The sequence below is a fragment of the Nyctereutes procyonoides genome, unplaced genomic scaffold (assembly GCF_905146905.1).
Source record: "Nyctereutes procyonoides isolate TBG_1078 unplaced genomic scaffold, NYPRO_anot_genome, whole genome shotgun sequence".
NCBI classification, from domain to species: Eukaryota; Metazoa; Chordata; class Mammalia; order Carnivora; family Canidae; genus Nyctereutes; species Nyctereutes procyonoides.
The window spans coordinates 22,426,454-22,452,626 of record NW_026575117.1 but is presented as its reverse complement, the minus strand read 5'-3'; the positions used below and the strand labels follow the sequence as shown (position 1 = coordinate 22,452,626).

The window sequence follows — 26,173 nt, the reverse complement described above, 5'->3', positions numbered from 1 at the left end:
ACCTGATTAATTACCTTTTAATTCTTCAAATAAAGGACCATCTCTTTAATCTACTCTAAAAATACAATGTCTAGGAGTTCCTGGGTAGCTCAGTCAGTTAAGCGTCTGCCTTTGGCTCAGGTCATGATCCCAAAGCCCTGCATCAGGCTCCCCACTCAGAGGGGAGTCTTCTTTCCAGCTGTCCTCAGCCCCTGCTTATGCTCACTTGTGCACTCTATCGCTCTCTCAAATAAATAAAATCTTTAAAAAAACTACAACGTTTAGTGTTATTCACAATAGTCAAAAGGTGGAAGCAACCCAAGTACCATCAACAGATGAGTGGATAAAAGGGGGTAAATGACTACAGTGGAATATATTCAGCTGTGAAAAGGAGGGAAATTCTGGCACATGCTGTGCATGAAGGAATCTTCAGGACATCAGGCTAAGTGACATAAACCAGTCACAAAAAGATAGATATTGTATGAGTCCACTTACATGAAGTACCTAGGGTAGCCAAATTTATACACACAGAAAGAATGCTGGATGCTGGTTGCCGCCAAGAGGTGGGAAGGAGCAAGGAATAGGAGGTTCCCTCTTAACAAGTACAGAGTTTTAGTTTCATAAGATGAAAACAATTCTGGAGACACATGGTAGTGATAGGTACACAATGTGAATGTACTCAATACTACTAAACTATGCACTTAAGAATGCTTAAGACAGGGTTCCTGGGTGGCTCAGTTGGTTAAGCATCTGCTTTTGGCTCAGATCATGATCCCAGGGACCTGGGATGGAGCCCGGCATCAGGCTCCCTGCTCCAAGGGAAGGCTGCCTCTGCCCCTCCCCCTGCTTGTCCCCTCCCTCCCTCCCTCCCTCCCTCCCTCCCTCCCTCCCTGCCTCTCTCTCTCTCTCTCTCTCTCTCTTTCGGTCTCCCTCACTCTCTCTCAATAAAATCTTAAAAAGAAAAAGATGGGGGATCCCTGGGTGGCTCAGCGGTTTAGCACCTGCCTTCGGCCCAGGGCGTGATCCTGGAGTCCCAGGATCGAGTACCGCATCAAGCTCCCTGCATGGAGCCTGCTTCCCCCTCTGCCTGTGTCTCTGCTTCTCTGTGTCTCTCATGAATAAATAAATAAAATCTTAAAAAAAAAAAAAAAAAAAAGAAAAAGATGGTTAGACCATAGACTTTTTGTTGTGTATTTTACCACAATTTCCAAAAATGGCCACTTTCTAAGATAGCCAAGCAATTATACTAGCCTATATGCTCCAATCACCATTAAAAAAAAAAAAAAATCAAACTGCCTAATGGAACTACAAACTCTAAGCTTAAAAGGGACCTTAGAAGAGTACCTGGGTGGCTCAGCTGGCTAAGTGTACAACTCTTGGTTTCAGCTCAGGTCATGATCTCAAGGTCCTGAGATAAAGCCCAGCGTCGATTCCCACACTCAGCAGTCTGCTTTACTCCCTTTTTCATGCTCTCCTTCTCCCTCTGGCCCTACCACTCCACCTGACCCCTTGGCTTGCACATGCACATATACTCTCCCTAAAATAAATAAGTAATAAATAAATAAATAAATAAATAAATAAATAAGACACAGGCAGAGGGAGAAGCAGGCTCCATGCACCGGGAGCCCGACGTGGGATTCGATCCCAGGTCTCCAGGATCGCGCCCTGGGCCAAAAGCAGGCGCTAAACCGCTGCGCCACCCAGGGATCCCTCAGCTAACCTAACTTCTTACTCTACAAAACTACAGGTTAAGCTGGCCTGAATTTTAAATATTTACAGAACTAGGCATTAAGACATTCTGATCAGATGTATTCCATTTTATACTATGACTTTTAAATTTTATAAATGAGTAATGGCCCTTCCTTATTAGCAAAAGGCCCCTCCACCCTTTCTAAGCCCAGTAGTCTCTGATCACTCTAAATAAGAACAACAGGGTGGCTCAGTGGGTGAGCACCTGCCTTCAGTTCAGGGAGTGATCCTGGGGTCTGGGATCAAGTCCTGCATCAGGCTCCTTGCGGGGAGCCTGTATGTCTCTGCCTCTCTCTCTCTCTCTCGCTGTCTCTCTCATGAATAAATTAAATCTTTAAAAAAAAAAAAAAAGAACAGGGCGCCTGGGTGGCTCAGTCGGTTAAGCATCTGTCTTTAGCTCAGGTCATGATCCCAGAGTCCCATGGCTGGCTCACTGCTTGGCAGGGGGAGCCTGCGCCTGCTTCTCCCTCTCCCTCTCCCATTGCTTGTGCATGCTGTCAAATAAAATCTTTAAAAAAAAATTTTTTTTAATAAATCAATCAAAAAAACTATTATGAAGGCATGTGAGAAAAAATAGGTCACATTTGCCACAGGTAGGACACAGGTTTAGTCCAGGGATAAAAGATATTTCAAAGAAAGCAGAACAAGTAAGTAAACACAAAATAAGCCATTGCACAGGATGACTGATGCCTATTGCTCTGCTTGCAGGCTTACCTTGCCTTTTGCATTTCCTGTATAGATATATTCCCCTCTTCTATCAAAAGATGCAACCACGTTCAAATCGGAGTCGTCATCTACCGGCAGAACAACATGCTTGGAATCTGAAAGGGTCAACATGACAGGAGCAGATTTCATGGGACACACGAGAACCTTGTTCCTGTTTAAAAATATGAATAATACATTGGCTGTTGCTTTGGTATCAAAAGGCTGATTCTCTTGCCCTTTTCCCTGATCTGTTGCTATCTCCATCACCTATCCCGGCCCAAGCAAATTTTAAACAGTAGAAAGCCTAAAATCCAAATGTCTAATAACAGGGAAACGATTGAATATAGCTACCGGATCCTAGCGTAACAAAACAAAATGTAATCATAAAAAATAAATACGAAGTAGCAAGCCAGTAGAAATATGTATGCAATAAAGTAAAAAGGCAAAATGCTAACTAAAATGATGTAAAGGGATGCCTGGGTGGCTCAGTGGTTGAGCATCCCAGGATCGAGTCCCACATCGGGCTCCCAGCATGCCTGTGTCTCTGCCTCGCTCTGTCTCTCATGAATAAATAAAATCTTTAAAATAAAATAAAATGATGCAAAAATACATTACTTATGTACATCTTATATGTATATAATGTGCTTTATGAACGCACTAGATAATAAACATTATGCTTAAAGAGAGCGTGACTACTAAAGAGCCAAGAGAAATGAAGACAGTTACGTCTGGGTAATGGAATGGTGTGTAACACTCTCCTTAAAATCTATTCGGTAAAGCCAACCTAAAGAGAAACATTATTTTATGTAGAAGATTTGAATAGATGTGTGCTTTGCCTCCTAAACCTTAAACTGAACTTGTCATGAGCCTGGAGCTAGGCCACAAAGAATCAGACCCTGCCCCAGGAAAGAACAGTGCCAGTGAAACATACTGATCTCGTGGATGGTACTGGACTTTAAGGATGGGTGAAGGGAACCGAAACCTCTGGTCGCAGTCGCCTGAAAGAACATCCCATTGTGACACTATGTTATCAGTGGAAGCACTCACGAGCTTATGACCATCTCGACTCCAGCTGAAAAAAAAAAGAGGTAAATGAGTACATATCCTAAGTTAAAGTACACTGTACCACTCTTATGGATAAAAATACATGAGATGCACATCCTGCCCTTGTTGCAGGTATCAACACTATTTCTTTTTCTTCTTTTTTTTTTTTACATATACTCAAATCCACAAGCTTTTCCAACTAAACAGTAAATAAAAGAATGTTTTCATGACATTTTTGTATGTAGTAATAAAAGCTCTTAATAGTTCAAGATAATACTACAAGTGGCCCCAGGAATAAAAGATTCAAACATTAAGAAGAGTCTACAATCCAAAAAAAAAAAAAAGCCTACAATCTGCTAGCCCTTAAATGTTGATGCAACAACTGGGGTCGGCAGGCAGTATCTGAGCTTTCTGAAGGTTGTCCCAGAAATAGCACCATCACAGTGTAAACAAAACAAGAAAAATTAGTACCTGTTATTTAAAATAACTAAAAAAGGGGGGGATCCCTGGGTGGCTCAGCGGTTTAGCGCCTGCCTTCGGCTCAGGGCATGATCCTGGAGTCCCGGGATCGAGTGCCGCATCAGGATCCCTTCATGGAGCCTGCTTTTCTCCCTCTGCCTGTGCCTCTCTCTGTGTGTGTCTCTCATGAATAAATAAATAAAATCTTTAAAAACAAAGCAAAACAAAAATAAAATAACTAAGAAAGGAATTAATTCCTCCTGCTAAGTATAGCTAAAGACTCTGAACAACATACATAAACACAAAAAAAACTCTGGAGGGCAGAGCAAGGACAGACTGGCTAGAGATTACACAGGATTTTCTTTTTGCCTTATACATCCCAGACTGAATGATGGAGAAGCCAACAGTCCAGTTACACCAACAGGCTCACACAAATAAAGCCTCAAGACAAGCCTGCTTTCACTAGCCACAGGATCAGGAAAGGACAGCTCACAGAGACAGAAAACTTTTTGGTAATAATTACTATACTCTAGCAACCAATGTGGAAAAAAGTGCAGTTCCACCTTCATCCCAATCAACAAAGTCTAAATAGAGTCTAGAACTTCACTATTGCCTATTTATAGAAAGGCACCTTTCCCCACTAACTGCACTACTGTCAAAGAAAGCTCAGTGGGCAGCCAGATGTTCATACCCACCAGTCTGTAATGAGGACTCCCACTGCAGTGTTAGTGGAGCCCACATGGAGAACAGGAACAAGGCACTTCTACCCTTCCAGCCAGGATGGTATCAGCCTAGGCGGTCAGTGGGGAGCCTGAACTTCCAACCCCACCTAACATAATGAAGCCAAGTAAGAAGCCTGGACTTTCCACCCATCTGGCAATTAACAAGATGGCACCCTCTCTTCTTTGCTGGCACAGTGTCAGAGGAGGCCAGCTAAAACACAAGATTTAAAAAAGCACCACAGTCTCACAGCACAACACCCAAAATGTTAGTTTTCCTTTTTTTTAATTTTATTTTATTTATTTATGATAGGCACACACACACACACACACACAGAGAGAGAGAGAGAGAGAGGCAGAGACACAGGCAGAGGGAGAAGCAGGCTCCATGCACTGGGAGCCTGACGTGGGATTCGATCCCAGGTCTCCAGGATCGTGCCCTGGGCCAAAGGCAGGCACTAAACCACTGCGCCACCCAGGGATCCCAAAATGTTAGTTTTCAAAAGAAAATCACTGTCTATCCAAAACAAGTGTTGTATTTTTTTTTTAAAGATTTTATTTATTGGGCAGCCTGGGTGGCTCAGCGGTTTAGCGCTGCCTTTGGTCAGGGCCTAATCCTGGAGACTTAGGACGAGTCCCACGTCGGGCTCCCTGCGTGGAGCCTGCTTCTCCCTCTGCCTCTCTCCCTCTCTGTGTGGGTCTCTCATGAATAAATGAATAAAATCTTAAAACAACAACAACAAAAAAGATTTTATTTATTTAGTCATGAGAGAGACACAGAGAGAGGCAGAGACACAGGCAGAGGGAGAAGCAGGCTCCATTCAGGAAGCCTGATGCGGGACTCAATCCTGGGACTCCAGGATCATGCCCCAAGCTGAAGGCAGGCGCCCAACTGCTGAGCCACTCAGGTATCCCAGAAGAGAAGTTTCAAAAGAAAATCACTATCAATCCAAAACTAGAAGACAAACCATGAGAGACTCCTAACTTTGGGAAACAAAGGGTTGCTGAAGGGGAGGTTACCCCATGGGGGATGGGGCAACAGAGTAATAGGCATTAAGGGCAGCAAATGATGAGATGAACACTGGGTGTTATAGTGTATGTTAGCAAACTGAATTTATATTAAAAAAAAATTCAAGAACAAAAATCATCGCAACTTGAAAGAGAAAATACACTGAGATAACATTGATGTTAGAATTATTTGACAAGGATTTTAATGCAGTCATCATAAATAAGTTTCCATAAGCAATTATGAAAATGCTTGAAATAAGTGAAAAATAAAATAAACAAAAGTCTTAGCAAAGAAAAAGATACAGAGAAGACCAGAAATGGGAATTTTAGAAATGAAACACAGAACTAAAATAAGAAACCCAATAGACAGGTTCAGCAGCCAATGAAGAAAAAAGAGGAAAGAATCAGTGACCTGGAAGATGGAATAACTCAAATTCTATGATCAGCAAAAATATCCTTCAGGTATAAAAAAGTGAATCAAGACATTTGGCCAGAAGATCTACCATCAAAAACTGATTCAAGGAAGTTCTCTAAATGGAAAGGAAATGATAAAAGGAAGAATCTTAGAACATGAGGGAAAAAGAACAATGAAAAGAATAAAAATATAGGAAGAGAAGATCAGGGTTTTTTTCCCTTTAGTTTTGACACTTAAACCAAAAATTAGAACACTGTCTTACGTGGTGGGTCTGAGTGTATACAGAGGAAATATCTAAGACAATTATATATGAAGGAGAATAAATGGAGGTAAGGTTTCTACACTTCACTTGAATTGGTAAGATGTCAACACTTGTAGACTGCAATTAGTTAGGTGTTATAGAATATAATACCTAGTAACCACTGAAAAGTTATACAAATACCCTCAAAAATACAATAGAGTAGCTCTCTTATCCATGGAGGATACTAGGAGCCCCCAATGGATTCCTAAAGCCACCATAGTATCTAATGCCAAGTAGACTGTGTTTTCCTGTAGCTAACATACCTATTATAAAGTTTAATTTACGTTAGGCATAAATTAACAATGAGTGGTAATAAAACAGAATTATAAATACTGTAATCAATGTTATGTGAATGTGGTCTCCCTCTCAAAATCTTTCAGTGCACTCACTCCTCTTGTGATAGTACAAGATGATAAAATCCCTATGTTGAGGACAAGAAGCATGGGGAAAGACGTAGGTATCATGACACAGCATTAGGCTACTACTGGCCTTCTGACAGTATCTCAGAATCATCTGCTGCCTAACTGTGGTTGACCACAGGTAACTGAAACCACAAAAAAGGAAACCACAGATAAGGGGGACTATTACAGATAAAGTGAAATTCTAAAAAATGTTCAAGAAAGCCACATGAAGGCGGGGGGGGGGGAGGGACAAAAATAAATAAATAAAATTTTAAAAAGAAAAAAGAAAAACATGGGGCAGCTCCAGTGGCGCAGCGGTTTAGCATCGCCTGCAGCCCGGGGTGTGATCCTGGAGACCCGGGATCAAGTCCCACATCAGGCTCCCTGCATAGAGCCTGCTTCTCCCTCTGCCTGTGTCTCTGCCCCACCCCCACCCCCCCCTCTCTCTCTCTCGTCTCTATGAATAAATAAATAAGATATAAAAAAAAAAAGAAAAGAAAAAAGAAAAACAGAAGGGAGGAGGAAAACCACAACCAGTATTTACCCAAATTTTACAATGAAGAGAAGTTGCTACTGAGGAACTTAGCTGGTAGTCTATCTCCATGGTTAAGAAGGTAGGATCAAGAGTCAGACTTATGCTGAAGCCTAGACATTACCACCTTTTATCTGTGAGATCTTGGGCAAGTTATACACCCTTCCGAGCTTCAATTTCCTCACCTACAACATAGGAGCAATATTACCTACCTAGCAGAAGACTATTGACAGAATTAAGATCAGTATATATAAAACTCCTAGTCAATGCCTGATACATCATGAGTGCTCAAAAAACAGTAACAATTATTTGTATCAGAGACAAGATGAATGTATTTCCAGACTTGGAATTCAAGGAGCAAAAGCAAGAGTAAAATAAGGAAGCGAATATAAAGGGATGAAGTTCAAGTCTGCATACCAAAGAACTCTGGAACCTCTCTCATACTGCAAGAACACTTGCAGTCATGCTTACCCCTCAGAAAGGCAATTGCAGGATCCTTCTAGAGAATGTGAATCTAATAAGAGATGAGGCATAAAGATGCCCTTCTGTTAGGATTCACAACAAAAAGCCAGCAATCCACCCATTTCCGCAAATGATAGGAGAGTAACAGGGTGAGCTAACACTTGGATACACTGTAACAGTATGTATCATAAGTAGCAAACTTAACAAACCAAAAAAGTAACATATACATGTTGTTTAGATATACGAAAATAATCACCAGAAGGACAAAAAAAATGAAAGCACACAGGGAACCAGACCATACTGGGAGTGGGGACAAACAAGGGAGAGCTTTTTTCTTTTTCTTTTTTTTTAAGATCTTATTTATTTGAGAGAGATAGAGAGAGAAAAAAAGGCTGCTGAGTGTGCCTAAGAAGGGATGGGTAGAGGAGCAGAGGGAGAAACATCTGACTACTGAACAGAATGTTACCTACATTCCATTTTGTTCTTTCAACTGAACAGAATGTTACCTATCATTCCATTTTGTTCGTCTTGTGCTATAATATCCTTTTCTCTTTTTCCCATAGCAAGCTTGCATTTCTGTTAAAATAGAAGAGAATCTATGGGGTGCCTGGGTGGCTCAGTCAGTTAAAGCCGGATCGGGCTCCCTGCTTAGTGAGGAGTCGGCTTCTGCCTCTGCCCCTCCCTTCACTCATGCTCTCTCTCTGGTTCTCTCTCTCAAATAAATAATTTTTTTTAAAGATTTTATTTATTTATTTATTCATGAGAGACACAGAGAGAAAGAGAGAGAGAAAGAGAGGCAGAGACACAGGCAGAGGGAGAAGCAGGCTCCATGTAGGGAGCCCGATGTGGGACTCAATCCCTACTCTCCAGAATCATGCCCTAGGCTGAAAGCAGGTGAAACCGCTGAGCCACCCAGGGACCCCCCCAAAATAAACAAAATCCTTAAAAAAAAAAAAAAAAGGGAATCTAATTTTTTAAGTGAAATAAGTGAAAACTAAGAGGGGTTCTCCCACTGAAAAAATATATAATAATAGAATATAATAACAATATACCCAACAATTCCAAACTAAATGAGCAGGCACAAATTAGAAGCTGGGGAAAAAACAAACACAAATACAAAAACTAGAGGCTGAGAATATAGCAGGAAAGCGGCAAAGTTCATAAATCAGCACTTACCGTCTCACAAGGAAGATACTCATAAAACAAATTTTTTTTTATTTTATTTTTATAAAACAAATTTTTGCAACAGAATAAGAAAGATGCAACCATGATCTCAAACTTACCATTTCCCCCTCAAGTTTGTATCAGTATCTTCATCCAACCCAGAAATCTGAGGATCATCATAACTTCTGCACTTTGCTCAGACTGCTTATCTGACTAATGACTAGGACTCTTCTTTCTCTACCCTCTCTCCTATCTGTACTGCTCAGCCCCATTCCTGCTGCAACTGTGCTCATCATCTCTAGCGGAGATCTCTGCATTTCCCTTATCTTCATTCCGTCAATCTCTTTTCCACATGCTGTTCTAAAGGTTTTTTTTAAAAAAAATTAAAAGCTCATCACCTGCCATGAGGATCTCAGTTCACTGACTCTTGCCATATCACATCTCCTACACCACAATCCATCTATCTTGAACTACCTGCAGTTCCCCATCTGATCGTGGTCTTAAAGCTGATGTACCTTTGCCTGTGCAGTGTCCTCTGTGTAGAATACAATTGGTAAACATCTACATACACGTTTGAGGTTAGAAATTATCTCACCTACAAAGCCTTTCCATACTACTGTTCTCCAGTACATGAATCATCACCTCCACTAAATCTAAAAACACAGTTCTTGTACAGGAACCATAAAGCTTCAGTACTTGCACCTACTATGTAATTCATGTTTGCTGAAATGAATGAATATATAAGTTTATTCACAAAGATATTCATTAAACATGTAGCAGAGAAACTAGCATAAACTGTTAAGTAAATGATGGTTCATCTATGAGAAGATAAAGAGCCATAAAGTTTTAGAGGTTATGCAAGCAGAGGGTGTCCAGTGGCTCAGTCAGTTAGGCGTCTGCCTTTGGCTCAGGTCATGATCTCTGGGCCCTGGGATCGAGCCCCAATTCAGGCTCCCTGCTCAGCATTCGTGCTCTCTCTCTCTCTGTTCTCTCAAATAAATAAATAAAATCTTAAAAAAAAAAAAAGACACTATGTAAACAGGAAACTATCCAGTGTTAGGGAGAAAAAAAGCAAACTAAAAAACAGAAAAGGGATCCCTGGGTGGCGCAGCGGTTTGGCGCCTGCCTTTGGCCCAGGGCGTGATCCTGGAGACCGGGATCGAATCCCACATCGGGCTCCCGGTGCATGGAGCCTGCTTCTCTCTCTGCCTGTGTCTCTGCCTCTCTTTCTCTCTCTCTCTCTCTCTCTCTCTCTGTGACTATCATAAATAAATAAATTTAAAAAAAAATTTTAAATAAAAAAAAATAAAGTAAAACAGAATAAAGGGGCACCTGGGTGGCTCAGTTAGTTAAGCGTCTGCCTACGGTTTGGGTTGCGATCTTGGGGTCCTGGGTTCAAACCCTGAGTTGGCCTCCCTGCTCAGCAAGGAGTGTGCTTCTCCCTCTACCTCTTCCCCTCCCTTTGCTCTCTCAATGAATAAAATCTTTAAAAAAATAAAATAGAGCACAATTACAAATTCTGCTCTTTAAAAACTATATATAGAAACATACTAAAATCTTTACAGTAATAATACTTGGGTAGTGGGATTATGGGAGATACCAGTTGTTCTTTTTGCTTTGGTGTATTTTCCATAATATTCTAAATGATTACATATTATTTAACAATAAAAATAAATTGTGTATTTTTAACAGGTAGGAATATTAAGATTGTGATGAGGTTGCACAACTCTAAATCTATAAAAACCAGTGAACTATACACTGAGTGAATTGTATAGTATGTGAATTACATATATTTTAATAAAGCTATTAAAAACATACAGGTTTATTTAAATCTTTACTGCAAGAACAGTTAAAAAAAAAAAAAAAAAAAAGCAAAGGAGATGGAAAAACCCTAAGGGATCTTCCAGGCTGGTACTCTCATATTAGGGACAAGTTTTGGCCAAAGAGAGTTCATTAGCAGCCAAACCTACTGGGATTCAGGCCTCCTCCCAATCTACAATAGCTGCCATTACAATATAGCTGCCATTTCCATTTACACAAAAGGAAATATGTTAATTTCATAAATCCAGATCAGATTATGGGGTGCCTGGGTGACTCAGTCAGTTGAGCATCTTACTCTTGATTTCGGCTCAGGTCATGATCTCGAGGTCATGAGATCAAGCCCTACATCAGATTCATGCTCGACCCGAGTCTGCAGAGTCTGCTTGTCCCTCTCTCCCTACAGTGCTCCTTCCCCAGTTCACACACTTGCACACTTGCTCGCTCACTCTAAAATAAACATATAAATAAAATCTTTCTCTTTTTTTTAAAGATTTTATTTATTTAGTCATGAGAGACAGAGAGAGAGAGAGAGAGAGAGAGAGGCAGAGACAGGCAGAGGGAGAAGCAGGCTCCTCGCAGGGAGCCCGATGAGGGACTCGATCCCAGGACTCCACGATCACACCCTGGGCCAAAGGCAGGCGCTAAACCGCTGAGCCACCCAGGGATCCCCCTCTTTTTTTCTTTTTAACCTAAATTTGATTAGGTCCTTTTTTTGGCCCCAAGTTCATTTAGAAGAAAAGGTGTCCTAAAATTTCTGAATACAGCAGTCCCAAAGAGGAAGAAAGAAATCAATGGGAATTTATGTTAAACTAGATTTTAGCTCATTATTTGATAAAAAGCCTCAACTATAATTCAGTGAAGGAACAGACATGCTCATGATCATTAAAACTGCTGGAATTCAGGAACCTGGACAAAGCTGAAGTAGAAGACTTCCAAGCTTCCCTTCCAAGCTAATTAGGGATTAGCTTCCCTAATCAAGACTTTCTTTTCTAAATGAAAAGTCAATATCACAAATACTACTACAGCAGCAATCTGTAAATATCTCATTTCAGTACTGCAATATTCTCAGACAGAGCCTGATATAAATCTACAAGTACACTCAATTTCTCTCCCACAGAGGTACTTCAAGGATAACACGGATTCAAGGTCTACATATGCTATGAGAAATTGTACTACTAAAGACTGAACACTTAAAACTCTAAGTATTAAAATCTAGTACAATGAGATTGGCAATTATAGAGTCACCATTCATCCCCGATTCAACTCATATTAAACATATTAATGTTAAAATTCCTTACCATAAAGAACAAACTGGATGGATGTGTGCACTAATTATTTTAGCAATGCCTCTTGTCAAGAAATCCCAGATGACAATTCGGCCATCATTACAGCCAACTGCAAGCAGCGTGCCCCACCTGTTAAAGGTGCAAGTCAGGGCCATGCTGATACAATCCAAAGTTCCATCGGCCTCCTAAAAATTAAAATGAATACGAGAATATAGACAATAATACCAACATATCCAAATTATTTCTCAAAGGATCTCTATCATCTATGACACTTTTGTTTAATTTAAATTATGATGTGTACCAAAAGAAATTCTATTGTGTTTTTACACCTATTAAACTAACCTAAATGAGGAAATATTTATAAAAGCTAATTTCTGGAAACAGATGTGATTAATCCCATACATTACTAGTATAACTGTACTCAATGTAGAGGGCAATTAGACAAAATATAACAGAATTCATTAAGAGTCATCCCACTGACCCAGTAATCATAGTCTTGGGATTTATTATGAGAAAAATAATTTATAACAAAACCCCTAGAACAACCTGTATGTGCAACATTAGGAAAAGTTAAATACATTATTTTATATTCATGTCAACCCATTTAAAATAACCAGAATGGTTACACCAACAAATATTTCAAGTATTACAAGATATTTTTACATTTAAAAAAGTAAAGCACATTTAGAGCATACACATTATTACTATGCAAAAACACTAACTAAAGCTAGAAAAACACACAGGAAAAAAAAATCTATGTACAGGTGATGGTACTGTTTGTGAAAGATTATTCAAAGTATTTTTAAGATTTACAACCTTATGGTGAGATTTTCCACCAATATTGTCTATCTATATCCTCTCTCCTCAAAATGCAATACTGAATTCCATATTATAGCAAAAGAGGTATATCATCATACTTAAAGCTCCTGTTGTCAAAGGAGGGGGGGATCAAACAACATTTTCCATTCAAACACAAAACCTATCAAGTTACCGTACTCCTAAATTCACAGTAATACTATACTCTTACCTCTGGATAATTCTGCCCAAAGGACTCTGCAACAAAGCAAAGAAAGAATTCATGGAGCATGTGCAACATACCAAGGATCCTCCAGCTCATAATTGGTGGATGCAGTGGTCTGCAAAGTGTGGATGGGGAACTGCTTGGTAGTAGGGGGTAGCTCTGGGACTTGGGGGTGGGGGGAGGGGGGCACACCTATTTTCATTATCATTTCAAGATGGCATCTGCCTCTTTACTCTCCTACCTCCTAAGTTTACAGATGAGTTCTCCTGAGGCCACATCAGCAGTGATATTGTAACAGAGTGCATGCAAAAGCAGATGCAAGAACTCTGCCAACTTCTACTTAGGCCATGCATTAAAAAGACAACTCATAAAACAATGCTCTTCTTCCCACTCTTTTGTTTTAGAGAAGTTATTTTTCATAAAAATGTTACTTACATAAACAGGTAACGGGGCTATGCTGGTTATTCTGAATTACAAACTTTTAAAAATCCAATCTGTCAAACTATCATAAGTCAGATGAACTCTCTGAAACCTTCATTAGCAGCCAACCAGCCATGGTCATCTACCTTCCTATTAATGACATGTGCATTGTCACATCATCTGGTAGTTGATTACTGATGCAATTCTCTAGATTAATTTCTTAAGCAAATGACAGTTGGGGGTCAACACGCCTAAATGCTTTTCCTATATGAAATGTGGTGTTCACACACAAGTCACAAACATTTCAAGCTGCAGATGATGGCATGATGATACCGCCCACTTCTCAGAACTGTCACATCAGCAGCAACACTATCTTTGTCAGGATTTACTTATAACATTACCTAAGTATTTTACTACAGTGGTCTTTATAATGAAAACTACAGGTCCATGAAAGCTGTTTCACACATAAGGCACTCAAATCAGATTTCATTTAAAAAAAAAAAAGAAGTCTAGGGATCCCTGGGTGGCTCAGCAGTTTAGCACCTGCCTTTGGCCCAGGGTATGATCCTGGAGTTTTGGGATCGAGTCCTGCATCAGGCTCCCTGCATGAAGACTGTTTCTCCCTTTGCCTGTCTCTCTGCCTGCCTCTGTCTCTCATGAATAAATAAATTAAATCTTAAAAAAAGGGATCCCTGGGTGGCGCAGAGATTTAGCGCCTGCCTTTGGCCCAGGGCGCGATCCTGGAGACCCGGGATCGAATCCCACGTCAGGCTCCTGGTGCATGGAGCCTGCTTCTCCCTCTGCCTATGTCTCTGCCTCTCTCTCTCTCTCTCTCTCTCTCTCTCTCTGTGCGTGTGTGACTATCATAAATAAATAAAAATTTTAAAAAAATCTTAAAAAAAGTCTACTTTAAAGAAAAAGTCTGAAAACCAGTTTTATGTGACATTCTGTCCTTTATAAAAATTAATTGAAAACTAAAGAGTGGGGATCCCTGGGTGGCGCAGCGATTTGGCGCCTGCCTTTGGCCCAGGGCGCGATCCTGGAGACCCGGGATCGAATCCCACGTTGGGCTCCCGGTGCATGGAGCCTGCTTCTCCCTCAGCCTGTGTCTCTGCCTCTCTCTCTCTCTCTCTCTCTCTCTCTCTGTGTGACTATCATAAATAAAAATTAAAAAAAAAAAAAAAAAGAAAACTAAAGAGTGAAGGATGCCTGGCTGACTCACTTGGAAGAGCATGCAACTCCTGATCTCGGGGTTGGGAGTTTGAGCTCCTTGTTGGTTGTAGAGATTACTTAAAATGAAAGGAAGAAAAAAAGAAAAACCACAGTGAAAACATAAGAAGTAATCAAAAAGCACCAGCCCTACAGTAAAGAACACTAAAAGAAAGATGAAACTAAAAAAAAAAAAAAAAAAAAAAGAGAAAGATGAAACTAAAGGTAAATGTCCCCAAAAGGTAATTATCTTGATTTATCTAATGTGAACCAGACTTAGAGTGGCTGACTGCATTCAATTATGAAAGAAGGACCTGAAATGCTGAAACCATATCAAGAAAGGTTTTGGGGGACTCTTGGATAGCTCAGCGGTTGAGTGTCTGCCTTTGGCTCAGGGCGTGATCCCAGGGTCCTGGGATTGAGTTGGGCTTCGGGCTCCCCCGCAGGGAGCCTGCTTTTCCCTCTGCCTGTGTCTCTGCACCTCTCCCTGTGTCTCTCATGAATAAATAAATAAAATCTTAAAAAAAAAAAAAGGTTTTTGAAAGAACTTTTGTCAAGTTACTGAAGTAATACATGTAATACAGAAATGTGTAATTAAAAAATCGTTTGTGCAACCCACTCACCAAGGTTAAATATTCCATGTATTTCTATATGCCTATTTGTATAAGCAAATATAGAAGCATGTATTTATATAAGCATTCATATATTTACAGTTGTATTTTTTTTAATATTTTATTTATTTATTAGAGAGACAGACAGGCAGGCAGAGGGAGAAGCAGGCTCCATCCCGATCTCCAGGATCACGCCCAGGGCCGAAGGTGGCGCTACACCACTAAGCCACATTATGCATACAATGTGACTTGTATCATCAGTAATTTGGCTTACACATCTTTCCAAATCAGTAAGACAGATCTATATTCACACGATTAAGGAACAAAAAAAAAGCATTTATCCAAAAATTTAAAAAACAAACAAAAAAACCACAATGTGAAAACAGAAAATACTGGGAAAGGAGCACAGTGTGATATGCTGTGTTGAGATAAGTAAAGTCACATAGAAGATTCTGAGCTAGTCTAGAATCCATGGACCATTTAAATGTATGACTACCTCTCAACACAGACTATCCCTTGTATTTCTGATTTGTTTTTATGATGGGCTTTTCTTTTTTGCGAGTTAATCATGCTAGTTAATAGAATTACAATAAGGTGCTTAAAGGAGAACAAAGAGAAAGTGAAATATAAAAAAGACTAGACTAGGGGATGCCTGGGTGGCTCAGCGGTTTAGCACCTGCTTTCTGCCCAGGGCGTGATCCTGGAGTCCCAGGATCGAGTCCCACATCTGGCTCCCTGCATGGAGCCTGCTTCTCCCTCTGCCTCTGCCTGCCTCTGCCTGTGTGTGTGTGTGTGTGTGTGTGTGTGTGTGTCATGAATAAATAAATAAAATCTTAAAAAAAAAAAAACAGACTAGGCTAATCTAGAACAGTTTTGTTGGAGGGCCTGAGCAGGATTGCCGTCAAGCAGAATTACAAAAACACAAGGCCCCTTCCTCAGAAAATGTTCAAAATCATTTATATTCTCCATCTTGCTACCATCTACCATTTTATGTGACAATTAGATTTCTGAGATTTTAAAAACCATACAGGGGAAAAGAAAAGATACCCAAAGATGTGGATGCCAAAGAGAAATAAAACCCTTGTCAGAAATTTCACTTCATGATACACCTGATACAAAAAACATGAGTGACTTCTATAGCAAAACATTTCCAAAACTGATTACAGAAGAAAAATCCTTGACTGGATCAATCAGTAAAAAACACAATGAATGGTTGTTAAAGACAAACCATTAAAAGAGGGGGAGGGGAATAGGCCCATAAAGATCCTGTGAGCAGTTTCTCCTAAGATTCAATCTCCTTGAGATTCAAGCAGCAATTACTATGTTATTCAAGCTATTCTGAGCAGAAAAAAATATAGTTTCTTATAAAGCCAACATAACTGACACCAAAACATCAGAGACAACACAAAAAAGAAAATAAGAATTTTCTTAACATAAAGTGTACATGATATTTTACCCTTACATTCTACAGACTTGAAAAGTAACTTTTTTTTTTTAGATTTTTATTTATTCATTCATTCAGAGAGAGCGAGAGAGAGAGGCAGAAACACAGGCAGAGGGAGAAGCAGGCTCCATGCAGGAAGCCCGATGTGGGACTCGATCCCGGGTCTCCAGGATCACACCCCGGGCTGCAGGCGGCGCCAAACCGCTGCGCCACCGGGGCTGCCCTGAAAAGTAACTTCTAACAATATATACAATTATACCCAATTTCTAAACACAAAGCATCTGGATTTTGTTATTGTACCATGTAAGAAGGCATTACAGTACAGCAGAAAAAACAAAGAACGTGGTTATGGCAAGGGCACTCCTAACATACCTTCATGGCACAATGTACATCCTTAGTCAAGAATGTTTGTAACAGCCACAATCCTATCAGCAGAAGCTAAAAACACATTTACTAAAACTCCATAATCATTTCTATTAAAAGGAACAGAAGACTACAATAAATGATACATTCTAACAAATCACGATTATCATTCCAAAAGGTGAAATATTAAAACCATTACATTTTTTTTTTAAGATTTTATATATTTATTCATGAGAGACACAGAGACAGGCAGAGAGACACACAGGCAGAGGGAGAAGCAGGCTCCATGCAGGGAGCAAGATGCGGGACTCCCAGGTCTCCAGGATCATACCCTGGGCTGAAGGCGGCGCTAAACCTCTGAGCCACGTGGGCTGCCCGTTAAAGCCATTTCAATTAAAACCATTAATTAATGTTTTTAATATTAAGCAACGAGGAAGGCTTTATATACATCATATATAATATATATTAGCCAATAAATATTAGTTAATACCATCTTTGTGGCTCCAGCCAATGGAATAATAAAATGATAGCTGGTTTAACCATTGAATATAAGGAGATAAACCAATCACTCTTTTGCTATCACTGAATACCCAGAAAACACAAGAGGCTCTAATAAGAAAATTATTTAACTTAATAAGAAAATAGGAAAGGGGCTCCTGGCTGGCTCAGTCAGGAGAGCGTGCAACTCTTGATCTCAGTGTCATGAGTTCCAGCCACATGTTGGGTGCAGGGATTACGTTAGCAATTAGTATCCAAAAATAGAAATACAAGGAAAAACTCCATTCACAATGGCTACAAACATATAAAATATTTAAGGAAAAAGCTAATAAGGAGGACAAAAGACATGTATGAAGAAAACTATAAAATCTTAGATAAGGCCATAAAATCTAAACAAATGAAAAGACAATCTGCATTCTGGGATGGGAAAACTTGATGTGCACACACATACACACACAAGTATATATAAGCACAGAGAAAAATATGGGAGGAAATATGCGGGATTATCAACAAAAAGGAGGAGAAGAAGAAAAGATCACTTTTTTAAAAAAGCATATACATTTTAAAAATGTTAAAATTATATATAATGAATGTGTATCTACATGAATGCATTAAAATCTACCATCTATTATCTCCTAATGTGTAGGAATAGCATCCTATAGTGTTAAGTGAAGAAAGCAAGTTTCAAGTAATGTGTATAAAAAGGTTCTATTTCTGGAAAAAAGCAAAAACAAAGCCCTAATAAACTGGTTTAAATGCTTGCGTGAGCAAGGAATAAAAAGGATAAACTCTAGACAGTACCTTTTGGGGAACAGGAGAAAGTTTTTATCTGTATGCATGTGAACTGTTTGCACTGCTGTGATAAATACGTGCTATATCTGTTCTTTGAAAAGCAAGAAATGAAAGAACCACAATGAGCTTTCCAGACTCAATCTCAAGTGGGCTCACCATTTCTCTGAAGTGCGCAAACCTGCATTTATGATTAGCTACTTACTGAGAGTTTATGTGTCAGACTCTGTACGAAGGTCTTTTCTATAGAATTCTCATTCAGTCCTCTCACTTCACTATTCAGTGACCACTGCTGTCACCCGCTAGACCCCAAGACCTGATGTCTACTGCCCACCTGCTTGTACTCACCAACCTTTGTCCCACATTTTTCCTTAAGCTCTTTTCTTTCCCCTTTGATCTCTTCACTCAGGCAAATGGATACTGAAACCACCCCTGTAACAACAGGGTCCAGACCACCCAGCCCGGACCAGTTTGAGCGTAACCCTGGACTCCAGCTGGTGCACAGGGACCTCAGAGGGACCTCCTAATACCTTTACCTCATTATAATACTAAAATCTCCTAAGGAGGAGCACAAACCTCATTTACATAACAATATACGGATAAAAGCATGTTTCCTTAAGGCGCCTGTGTGGCCTGGAGCTCACCTATACCAGTGAGGACAAGGCCTCCCAACTAAATATTCATCCTAACCCTAAATAGAAGGAATCCATTCACACTCACTCAGAGAGACAGCTTTGGAAGTTACTTCCCATGATCTTATTTGCTGCAAATAAAGTTTCCTTTGTGCACCAACTACCTGGTGGATCTGTGACTCATCAAGGGGCAAACACCCATTGGCTCAGTGACACTATTACAACCCATTTCACAGATGAACAAAGTTAGGCTACAAAGTCACTTCCCAAGGAGGGAACTGCTCACACAGTTAAAAAGTGGCAAAACTGGAACCTGATCCAGATACCACACTCTTAACTATAACTACACTAAAAAGCCTCCAGAATCTTGCTGGAATTTGACCTCAAGGTTATCTGTAAAACATCACACACCCTTTACTGAAAATCAAAATGTGTCCATCTGTTTTCCTTCAGTACATCTTCCTTTCTCTCTCCGAATCTCAAGGCCAAGAAATACAAGTCAATCAAAAGAAGTAAGAAAATTAATTAATCAATTAATTAAATTAAATAAAAAGGAGTAAGTGACCTAGAATCTCTACCTTCTGAGGGGTTTTCTTGGCAACAACCAGTGTTCACTTTATTTGTTCCAAAAAAACCATCCCTTCTCTCAGAGAAGATAAAAGAAAAATTAGAAGTCAAGCATCCCGCCACCTCTTTGCCTATAAAGCCTACCGTAGGCCCACAAAAGGTATTTGCTGAGTGTTAAATGAATAAATTTGGTATTGCACCATTCAGTCCAATCAAGCAGGAAACCTTTTTACTCTTCACATTCCACATAGTGTTACAAACACTTTCTAGTGGACTCATTTTTACAATCTTGCTGGCTTTATTACATATTTCATTACATTACATTAGCTTTCCTGACACCATTCTTAAAACCCTGTGCCCCACCCCCACCCCCACCCCCTTAGCTGTGCACCATGGGCCGTGTGCCCCCCTCCCCCCTTCAGCCATCCAAGCCTTTTCTAGCCTTCTTCCTCCTGCTCACATGACCTGGAATAATGTCTGTTCTCTACACTGCTGAACATCCACCTCCTTGAAGACCTGATCATCATAAGCTCTCAAACCACAGCACAGATCTTTTCCCCATTCAATGGTCCTGTTATTTTCGATTCCAACCAACTCTTCCCTGTTGTAATGGTTAGGTGCAGAGCAGCAGTTTCCATTCTGTTTCCTCAATCTAACAAGTGAGGACACAGTCGGTGGCATTTCTTTTAGAGAAATGCAACTTGCAGGTGTCTAGATGGTAGATCCCACCCTCACCCAATGCCTTCACTATCATAATTACTACAGGTCCTGGGCTCCGGTCTCGCTTCCCTCACAAAACTGCCACAGCCAACTTTCTAAGACCTGTCACCTCTCACTTAACTGCTTAAAAATCTTCCTCACCCAACAATATACCAAACTTCTAAGTATAATTTTATGAAGTGATTTCATTCTGGCCCCAAGCAGTATTTTCCACGGCATGTTTGGCTAACTTCCCATCAGCACCTACTTTAGAACCTCACATAACCCACCCTGAGCACCAGCTGTAGACTACTAACCATTTCTTGAACATACCACACTGTCATGCCTCAGAACATTTGTCCCAACTATTCTCTGCACTGCTAAGTACCTCCCCTGACTTGACCCTCTGGAAAAACCCTACTTTAACTGTACTGTCTGGGTTAAACGACGCTTCCTCTGTAAAATTATCCCTAAATTCTACTGCCAACCTCAATGATGCAGAATAAATTGTTTTCAGCTGAACTCCCATAATGTATTCACTTATTATGGGTCCGTATTATACACAATTATTTATGCCTCACTCCTCTTAGTTCTACGTATTTATTCAGGGCAAAGGCTGTATCTTACTTCGGTGTTTTTCAAACAGTAGGGTCCAATCCACCATAAATAGATAAATCAATTTAGTGAGCCACAAGTTTTTTTAAATTTTTTTTAAATTTATTTCTTTATGATAGTCACACAGAGAGAGAGGAGAGAGAGAGAGGCAGAGACACAGGCAGAGGGAGAAGCAGGCTCCATGCACCGGGAGCCCGATGTGGGATTCGATCCCGGGTCTCCAGGATCGCGCCCTGAGCCAAAGGCAGGCGCCAAACCGCTGCGCCACCCAGGGATCCCGAGCCACAAGTTTTTTAATAGATTAGAAGACATCAGAGGACACTGAGCATAACAGGGATTAAGTATAATTTTGAAAAACTTAGTTATATATATTTGTATATATGATGGGTTGTGATTGAAAATAAGATTTCTTGGGATGCCTGGGTGGCTCAGCAGTTGAGTGTCTGCTTTCGGCTCAGGGGTCACGCGCTCAGGGCGTGACCACGGAGTCCCACATCGGGTTCCCTGCAAGAAGCCTGCCTCTCCCTTTGCCTGTGTCTCTGCCCCTCTCTCTGTGTCTCTCGTGAGTAAATAAATAAATCTTTAAAAAGAAAGAAAACAGATTTCTTAGGCAACTTGGGTGGCTCAGTCAGCTGAACATCCAATTCCTGATTTCAGTTCAGGTCACAATCCCATGGTGAGCTTGTGGGCTGGGCTCACAATCCAATGAAGCAGGAAACTTTTTTACTCTTCACATTCCACATAGTGTTACAAACACTTTCTAGTGGACTCATTTTTACAATCTTGGCTGGGCTCAGCACTGGGCAAAGGAGCCTAAGATTCTCTCTGCCCCTCCCTCCCCTCTCCTTCTGTCTCTCTCCCTCTCTAAAGAAAACGGAAAATAAAAAAGATTTCTTATTGTGAGTTGTAGTAAAAATAGTTTTGAAAAACTTTCTTAACTTTGTATCTCAGATGCATACTGTCAGCTACACAGCAAGGGCTTAAAGGTGACTGCAGAAGATTAGTATCTTGAGTGTTCACATTAAGAACACATTATCATGGGATCCCTGGGTGGTGCAGCGGTTTAGCGCCTGCCTTTGGCCCAGGGCGTGATCCTGGAGACCCGGGATCGAGTCCCACGTCGGGCTCCCGGTGCATGGAGCCTGCTTCTCCCTCTGCCTGTGTCTCTGCCTCTCTCTCTCTGTGTGTGACTATCATAAATAAATAAAAATTTAAAAAAAAAGATTTGTTTAAAAAAAAAAAAAAAAAAAAAGAACACATTATCATTCCTTTCCTTTATCCAGCCAGATATCCTTTCGTGTGCATGCTCCCACAATCACATCATTTCTGTTCCTTCATGCTTTTTATCTGCAATTAAAACTCAGTCACTTCCATAGAAATGCAGATCTCCTGGGTCCAGCATTCTTTTAAATTGTCTAACTTTCCTGGGGTGCACCTCGATGGTTCAGTCAGTTAAGTATCTGACTCTTGGGCAGCCCCGGTGGCTCAGCGGTTTGGGGCCGCCTGCAGCCTGGGGTGTGATCCTGGAGACCCGGGATCGAGTCCCACATAGGGCTCCCTGCATAGAGCCTGCTTCTCCCTCTCTCTGTGTCTCTGCCTCTCTGCCTATGAATAAATAAATAAAATTAAAAAGAAATAAGTTCAAATCTGGGATGCCTGGGGGGCTCAGCGGTTAAACCTCTGCCTTTGGCTCAGGGCGTGATCCCAGTTCCAGGATGGAGTCCCACATCAGGCTGCCTGCATGGAGCCTGCTTTTCCCTCTGCCTGTGTCTCTGCACCTCTCTCTGTGTCTCTCATGAATAAATAAATAAACTCTTAAAAAAAAAAAAAAGTATCTGACTCTTGATTTTGGTTCAGGTCATGATCTCAGGATGGAGGGATCAAGCCCCCAAGTCAGGCTCCATACTCGGTGTAGAGTCTGTGTGTTCTTCCTCCCTCTGCCCCTCCCCCATTCACAGGGGCACACACACGCTCAAATAATATCTTTAAAAATATATATAAATTGTCTAACTTTCCAATGATAAATATTCGTAAGTTTCACCCTCAAGAATCTTCTGTGTCATTCAAGAAAAACCTTTCCCATAACTATTTCTTTCAATGTACCAGCCTATCTATCACCTTTCCTCCATCCTGAAGGGTGGACCTTTGGCCTCCACTCTGCCTCTAGCTTCCGCTCAAGCCACCAAGGGGGGGTGCCAAGCTGCCTAAGGACTATCCAGAGCAGCCCTTTGTCAGCTCTCAGCCTCCAGTGCTCTACAACTGGCTTCTGAGGGCACGTCGTGTATCCTCCTCCACTTCTATGTAGGTAAATACATGGAACCTTTCAAAAATATGCCTAGCCCATAAGTACTATGTAACTCTTAACTTATTATCACGGGATCCCTGGGTGGCGCAGCGGTTTGGCGCCTGCCTTTGGCCCGGGGCGCGATCCTGGAGACCCGGGATCGAGTCCCGCGTCGGGCTCCCGGTGCGTGGAGCCTGCTTCTCCCTCTGCCTGTGTCTCTGACTCTCTCTCTCTCTCTCTCTCTGTGACTATCATAAATGAATAAATAAATAAATAAGTAAATAAAAATTATTATCATTCATTCCTCCTCTTGACCCCTAAGTATAGGTAACTAACTGTCCAAGATTCTGCCCTCAGCAGTCTTCCCTTTCTGCCCCACCCACTCTCTCCCTTGGCCTTGTCATCCACTCAGCAATGTTTCAACAAGCCCACCTGCAGGAAAAGTACCCATCACTCTCACAGATCTAAAGCTATCCCCTGAATCCCAGATCCACACTCAACATGCCCAAAGCGGTCTTTGACCAATTTCCTTAAACGTTCACCAGTAATATCACCGTTGGCTCCCATCATTTTCATTTCACTGTTTCCCCCCCACCCCCCACCACATGCAACCAATTCTCAAATTCCGTCTCAACTCTTACCTCCTCGGTGCCTCTTCCTTCCGTTTCCTAGCTCAGGCCTTCTCTATCACTCATCTGGCCCTCCAGAGTGGTTTCACGCCACCCAGGACTCAACAACATGCTGCTGGCGGATAAATCTCAAAACCAGAGCTGCGATGACAGCTACTCACCAGGTCAAAACCCTTCACTGGATCTGCCCTACCTTCCTTAAAAAGCACAAACTTCCCAGCCGGGCACTCGAGAGCCTCCGCAGAACAGAAGGCAGCAGCCTCGTCTCTTGGCCTTCTCTTTACTCAGGACCCACAACCTGGCCAAGCGGGAACCTTCTTTTCTCACTGATGTCTCAGCTCAGGCGTCCCTAAGAAGCCCATTTCTCCTTGTATCGTCACACTTCGATCTCTTTTTCACCAATCCTCGACGCCCACTCAAAACTTCAACTCCTCCATAGGTTTGTTGTTGTTGTGGTTGTTGTTGTGGTTGTGGTTCCCGGTTATCCTCCTCCCCACCCCCCACCCCAAAGACATTCCACTCCCTCTTCTCAAGGTCCTTAGCGCTTGGTCATGACCTTCAAAAGGCCCTACGTTCTGCAACACAGCAGGACTATTTAGATGATCACCTTAATCTCCCTGCTCAACAAAAAAAAAAAAAAAAAAAAAAAAAGCTCCTTACAGTCAAGGACCGTGTCTTCAAAATCTTCGAAACCCTTTAAACATTCAGTACAACTTCTGAGCCGCTTCCTGTCGTGGTTCGCGGTTGTTTTGTTTTTAGAGGGACCTTTACAGCAAGCCATTTAGGAATTCTGGGAAAACCTCAGCCGTTCTCTAGGCTATCCTCATCAACACCTAACGAAAACCTAAAAGAAAGGATCCAAAAAAAAAAAAAGGGGGGGGGAGGGGGAGGGGGGATCTACAGTTTTTTTTTTTGTTGTTTTTTTTTTTTAACAACTGGGGTGAGAGGGAGGAAATGACTCAGGGAGACACTAAAAGCCGCTGCCTCTGTAGCTCCCCGGGGTTTTCGCACCGTCCCTGGCGGTCAAGGAGCCTGAACAGGAACTCGAGGTACCCGGACCGCAGCGTCAACGACGCCGTCAGCTCGCTCAGCGCCTCCCTCCCCGCCCCTGCCCACCGAGACGTTTTTCATCCGCCCGAGGAGGGACTTCAACGAAGGGCTGCACGTTCCCCTCCTCAGGCACCCCGTGTTCCCACGAAGACGCTCTCAGTTCTCCCGGTCCCCAGGCCCCTGCCGAGGGCTCAGAGCTGCACCTCAAGCCTCCCATCCTCAGAGTCCTCCCTCCGTCTCCAAACACCCTGCTCCCGCCGCTCTGGCGGACTCGAGCACCTGGAAATCGAGTCCCAAGTCACAAACTGTCGGTCCCCGCCGCCCCACAGGTGGTCTGGGAGCGGCCTCGGGGGAGGCCCTGCACGCTCTCCGGCAGCAGCCAGGCTCCGTGACAGCAGCGCCCGGGGACCCCGCAGCTCGGCGCTGAGGCCCTGCGGGTGCAGCCTCGGGCCCGCCCGCGCGCGCGCCCGGGTCCCCTCGCCCCCCGCACCGAGCACGGCGCTCCTCACCCAGCAACTCGAGGTTCATCCCTGAGGGCTCCGGCCGCCGGGTCTCCGCTCCAGGAACGGCGCCTTCTCCCCCGCCGGCTCCCGAGACCTGCGTGCACGAGGGGGGGACGGGGGTGGGGGGCGCCGCCGAGAGCTCGGCGCAGGCTCCGGAGGCCTTCTGGCTTGCAGGACCCCGTGGCTTCCGCTTTCCTCCCCCGCCTCCCTCGCCCGCTTCCGGCGGGCCGTCCGCGCAGATGCCTGATCAGAAAGGCGAACAAACTCGCGCGGAGTCGCCTGAGGACGCCGCTGACGAAGGGACGGAAACGCCATCGTCGCCCGGTACTGGGAGAGGGGCAAACGTCCGAGGCCGCTTTCGCCCGAATCGCGGACGCGAGCCAGAAGCTTCAGGCACGTGGCTAGACTGCTAGCTCCCAGGCCTCGCCGTGCAGTGCGCTCCGCGGCGACGTCCCGGCGGCTGCGCGCGGGGCTGCACCGAAGGTTCCGCGCGGAGCCGACGGCCCCCGGAGAGCGGGAGGGGGCGGGGCTCCGCAGCCCCCGAGGCGCCGACTCTCCGCCACGCAGGCTGCGCTCCCGGTGCCTGTTTCAGTCTCGGGGCGGTCGCCTCCCTCGCGTACAGATAGGCCAAGGGTCGCACGCAGCGTGCGCGAGCCCTGGTCGGGCCCCGCAGCGTGACGGACCGGACGCCGAGGACCCAGCGGAAGGGCGGCGGAGCGCCCCGCGGCTCGGGGCGGCGGGACTGCGATGGGACACGGAGCCCGAGGCCGGGCCCGCCGCTGCTTGCTCGCGAA

At 42.8% G+C, this 26,173-nt stretch overlaps 1 protein-coding gene across 5 annotated transcripts in view; it reads right to left on the bottom strand.

Annotated features, from left to right (window-relative positions):
- RBBP5 (RB binding protein 5, histone lysine methyltransferase complex subunit) overlaps positions 1–25,545 on the bottom strand; it is a 39,339-nt gene extending 13,794 nt beyond the window's left edge. For 3 of the 5 annotated variants that reach the window (XM_055333950.1, XM_055333952.1, XM_055333954.1), the window contains exons 1-5: positions 25,386–25,545; positions 13,073–13,098; positions 12,058–12,230; positions 3,365–3,505; positions 2,443–2,605 (exon numbers count right to left, since the gene is read on the bottom strand). In XM_055333950.1, the coding sequence (XP_055189925.1) occupies positions 2,443–2,605; positions 3,365–3,505; positions 12,058–12,230; positions 13,073–13,098; positions 25,386–25,404 (522 nt within the window). In that variant the 5' untranslated portion in view covers positions 25,405–25,545. Of the gene's footprint in view, positions 1–2,442; positions 2,606–3,364; positions 3,506–12,057; positions 12,231–13,072; positions 13,099–24,486; positions 24,671–25,385 lie in introns of those variants that run through there. The other 2 variants (XM_055333951.1, XM_055333953.1) reach the window with 2 other exon arrangements.
- Positions 25,546–26,173: the final 628 nt, after the last annotated feature.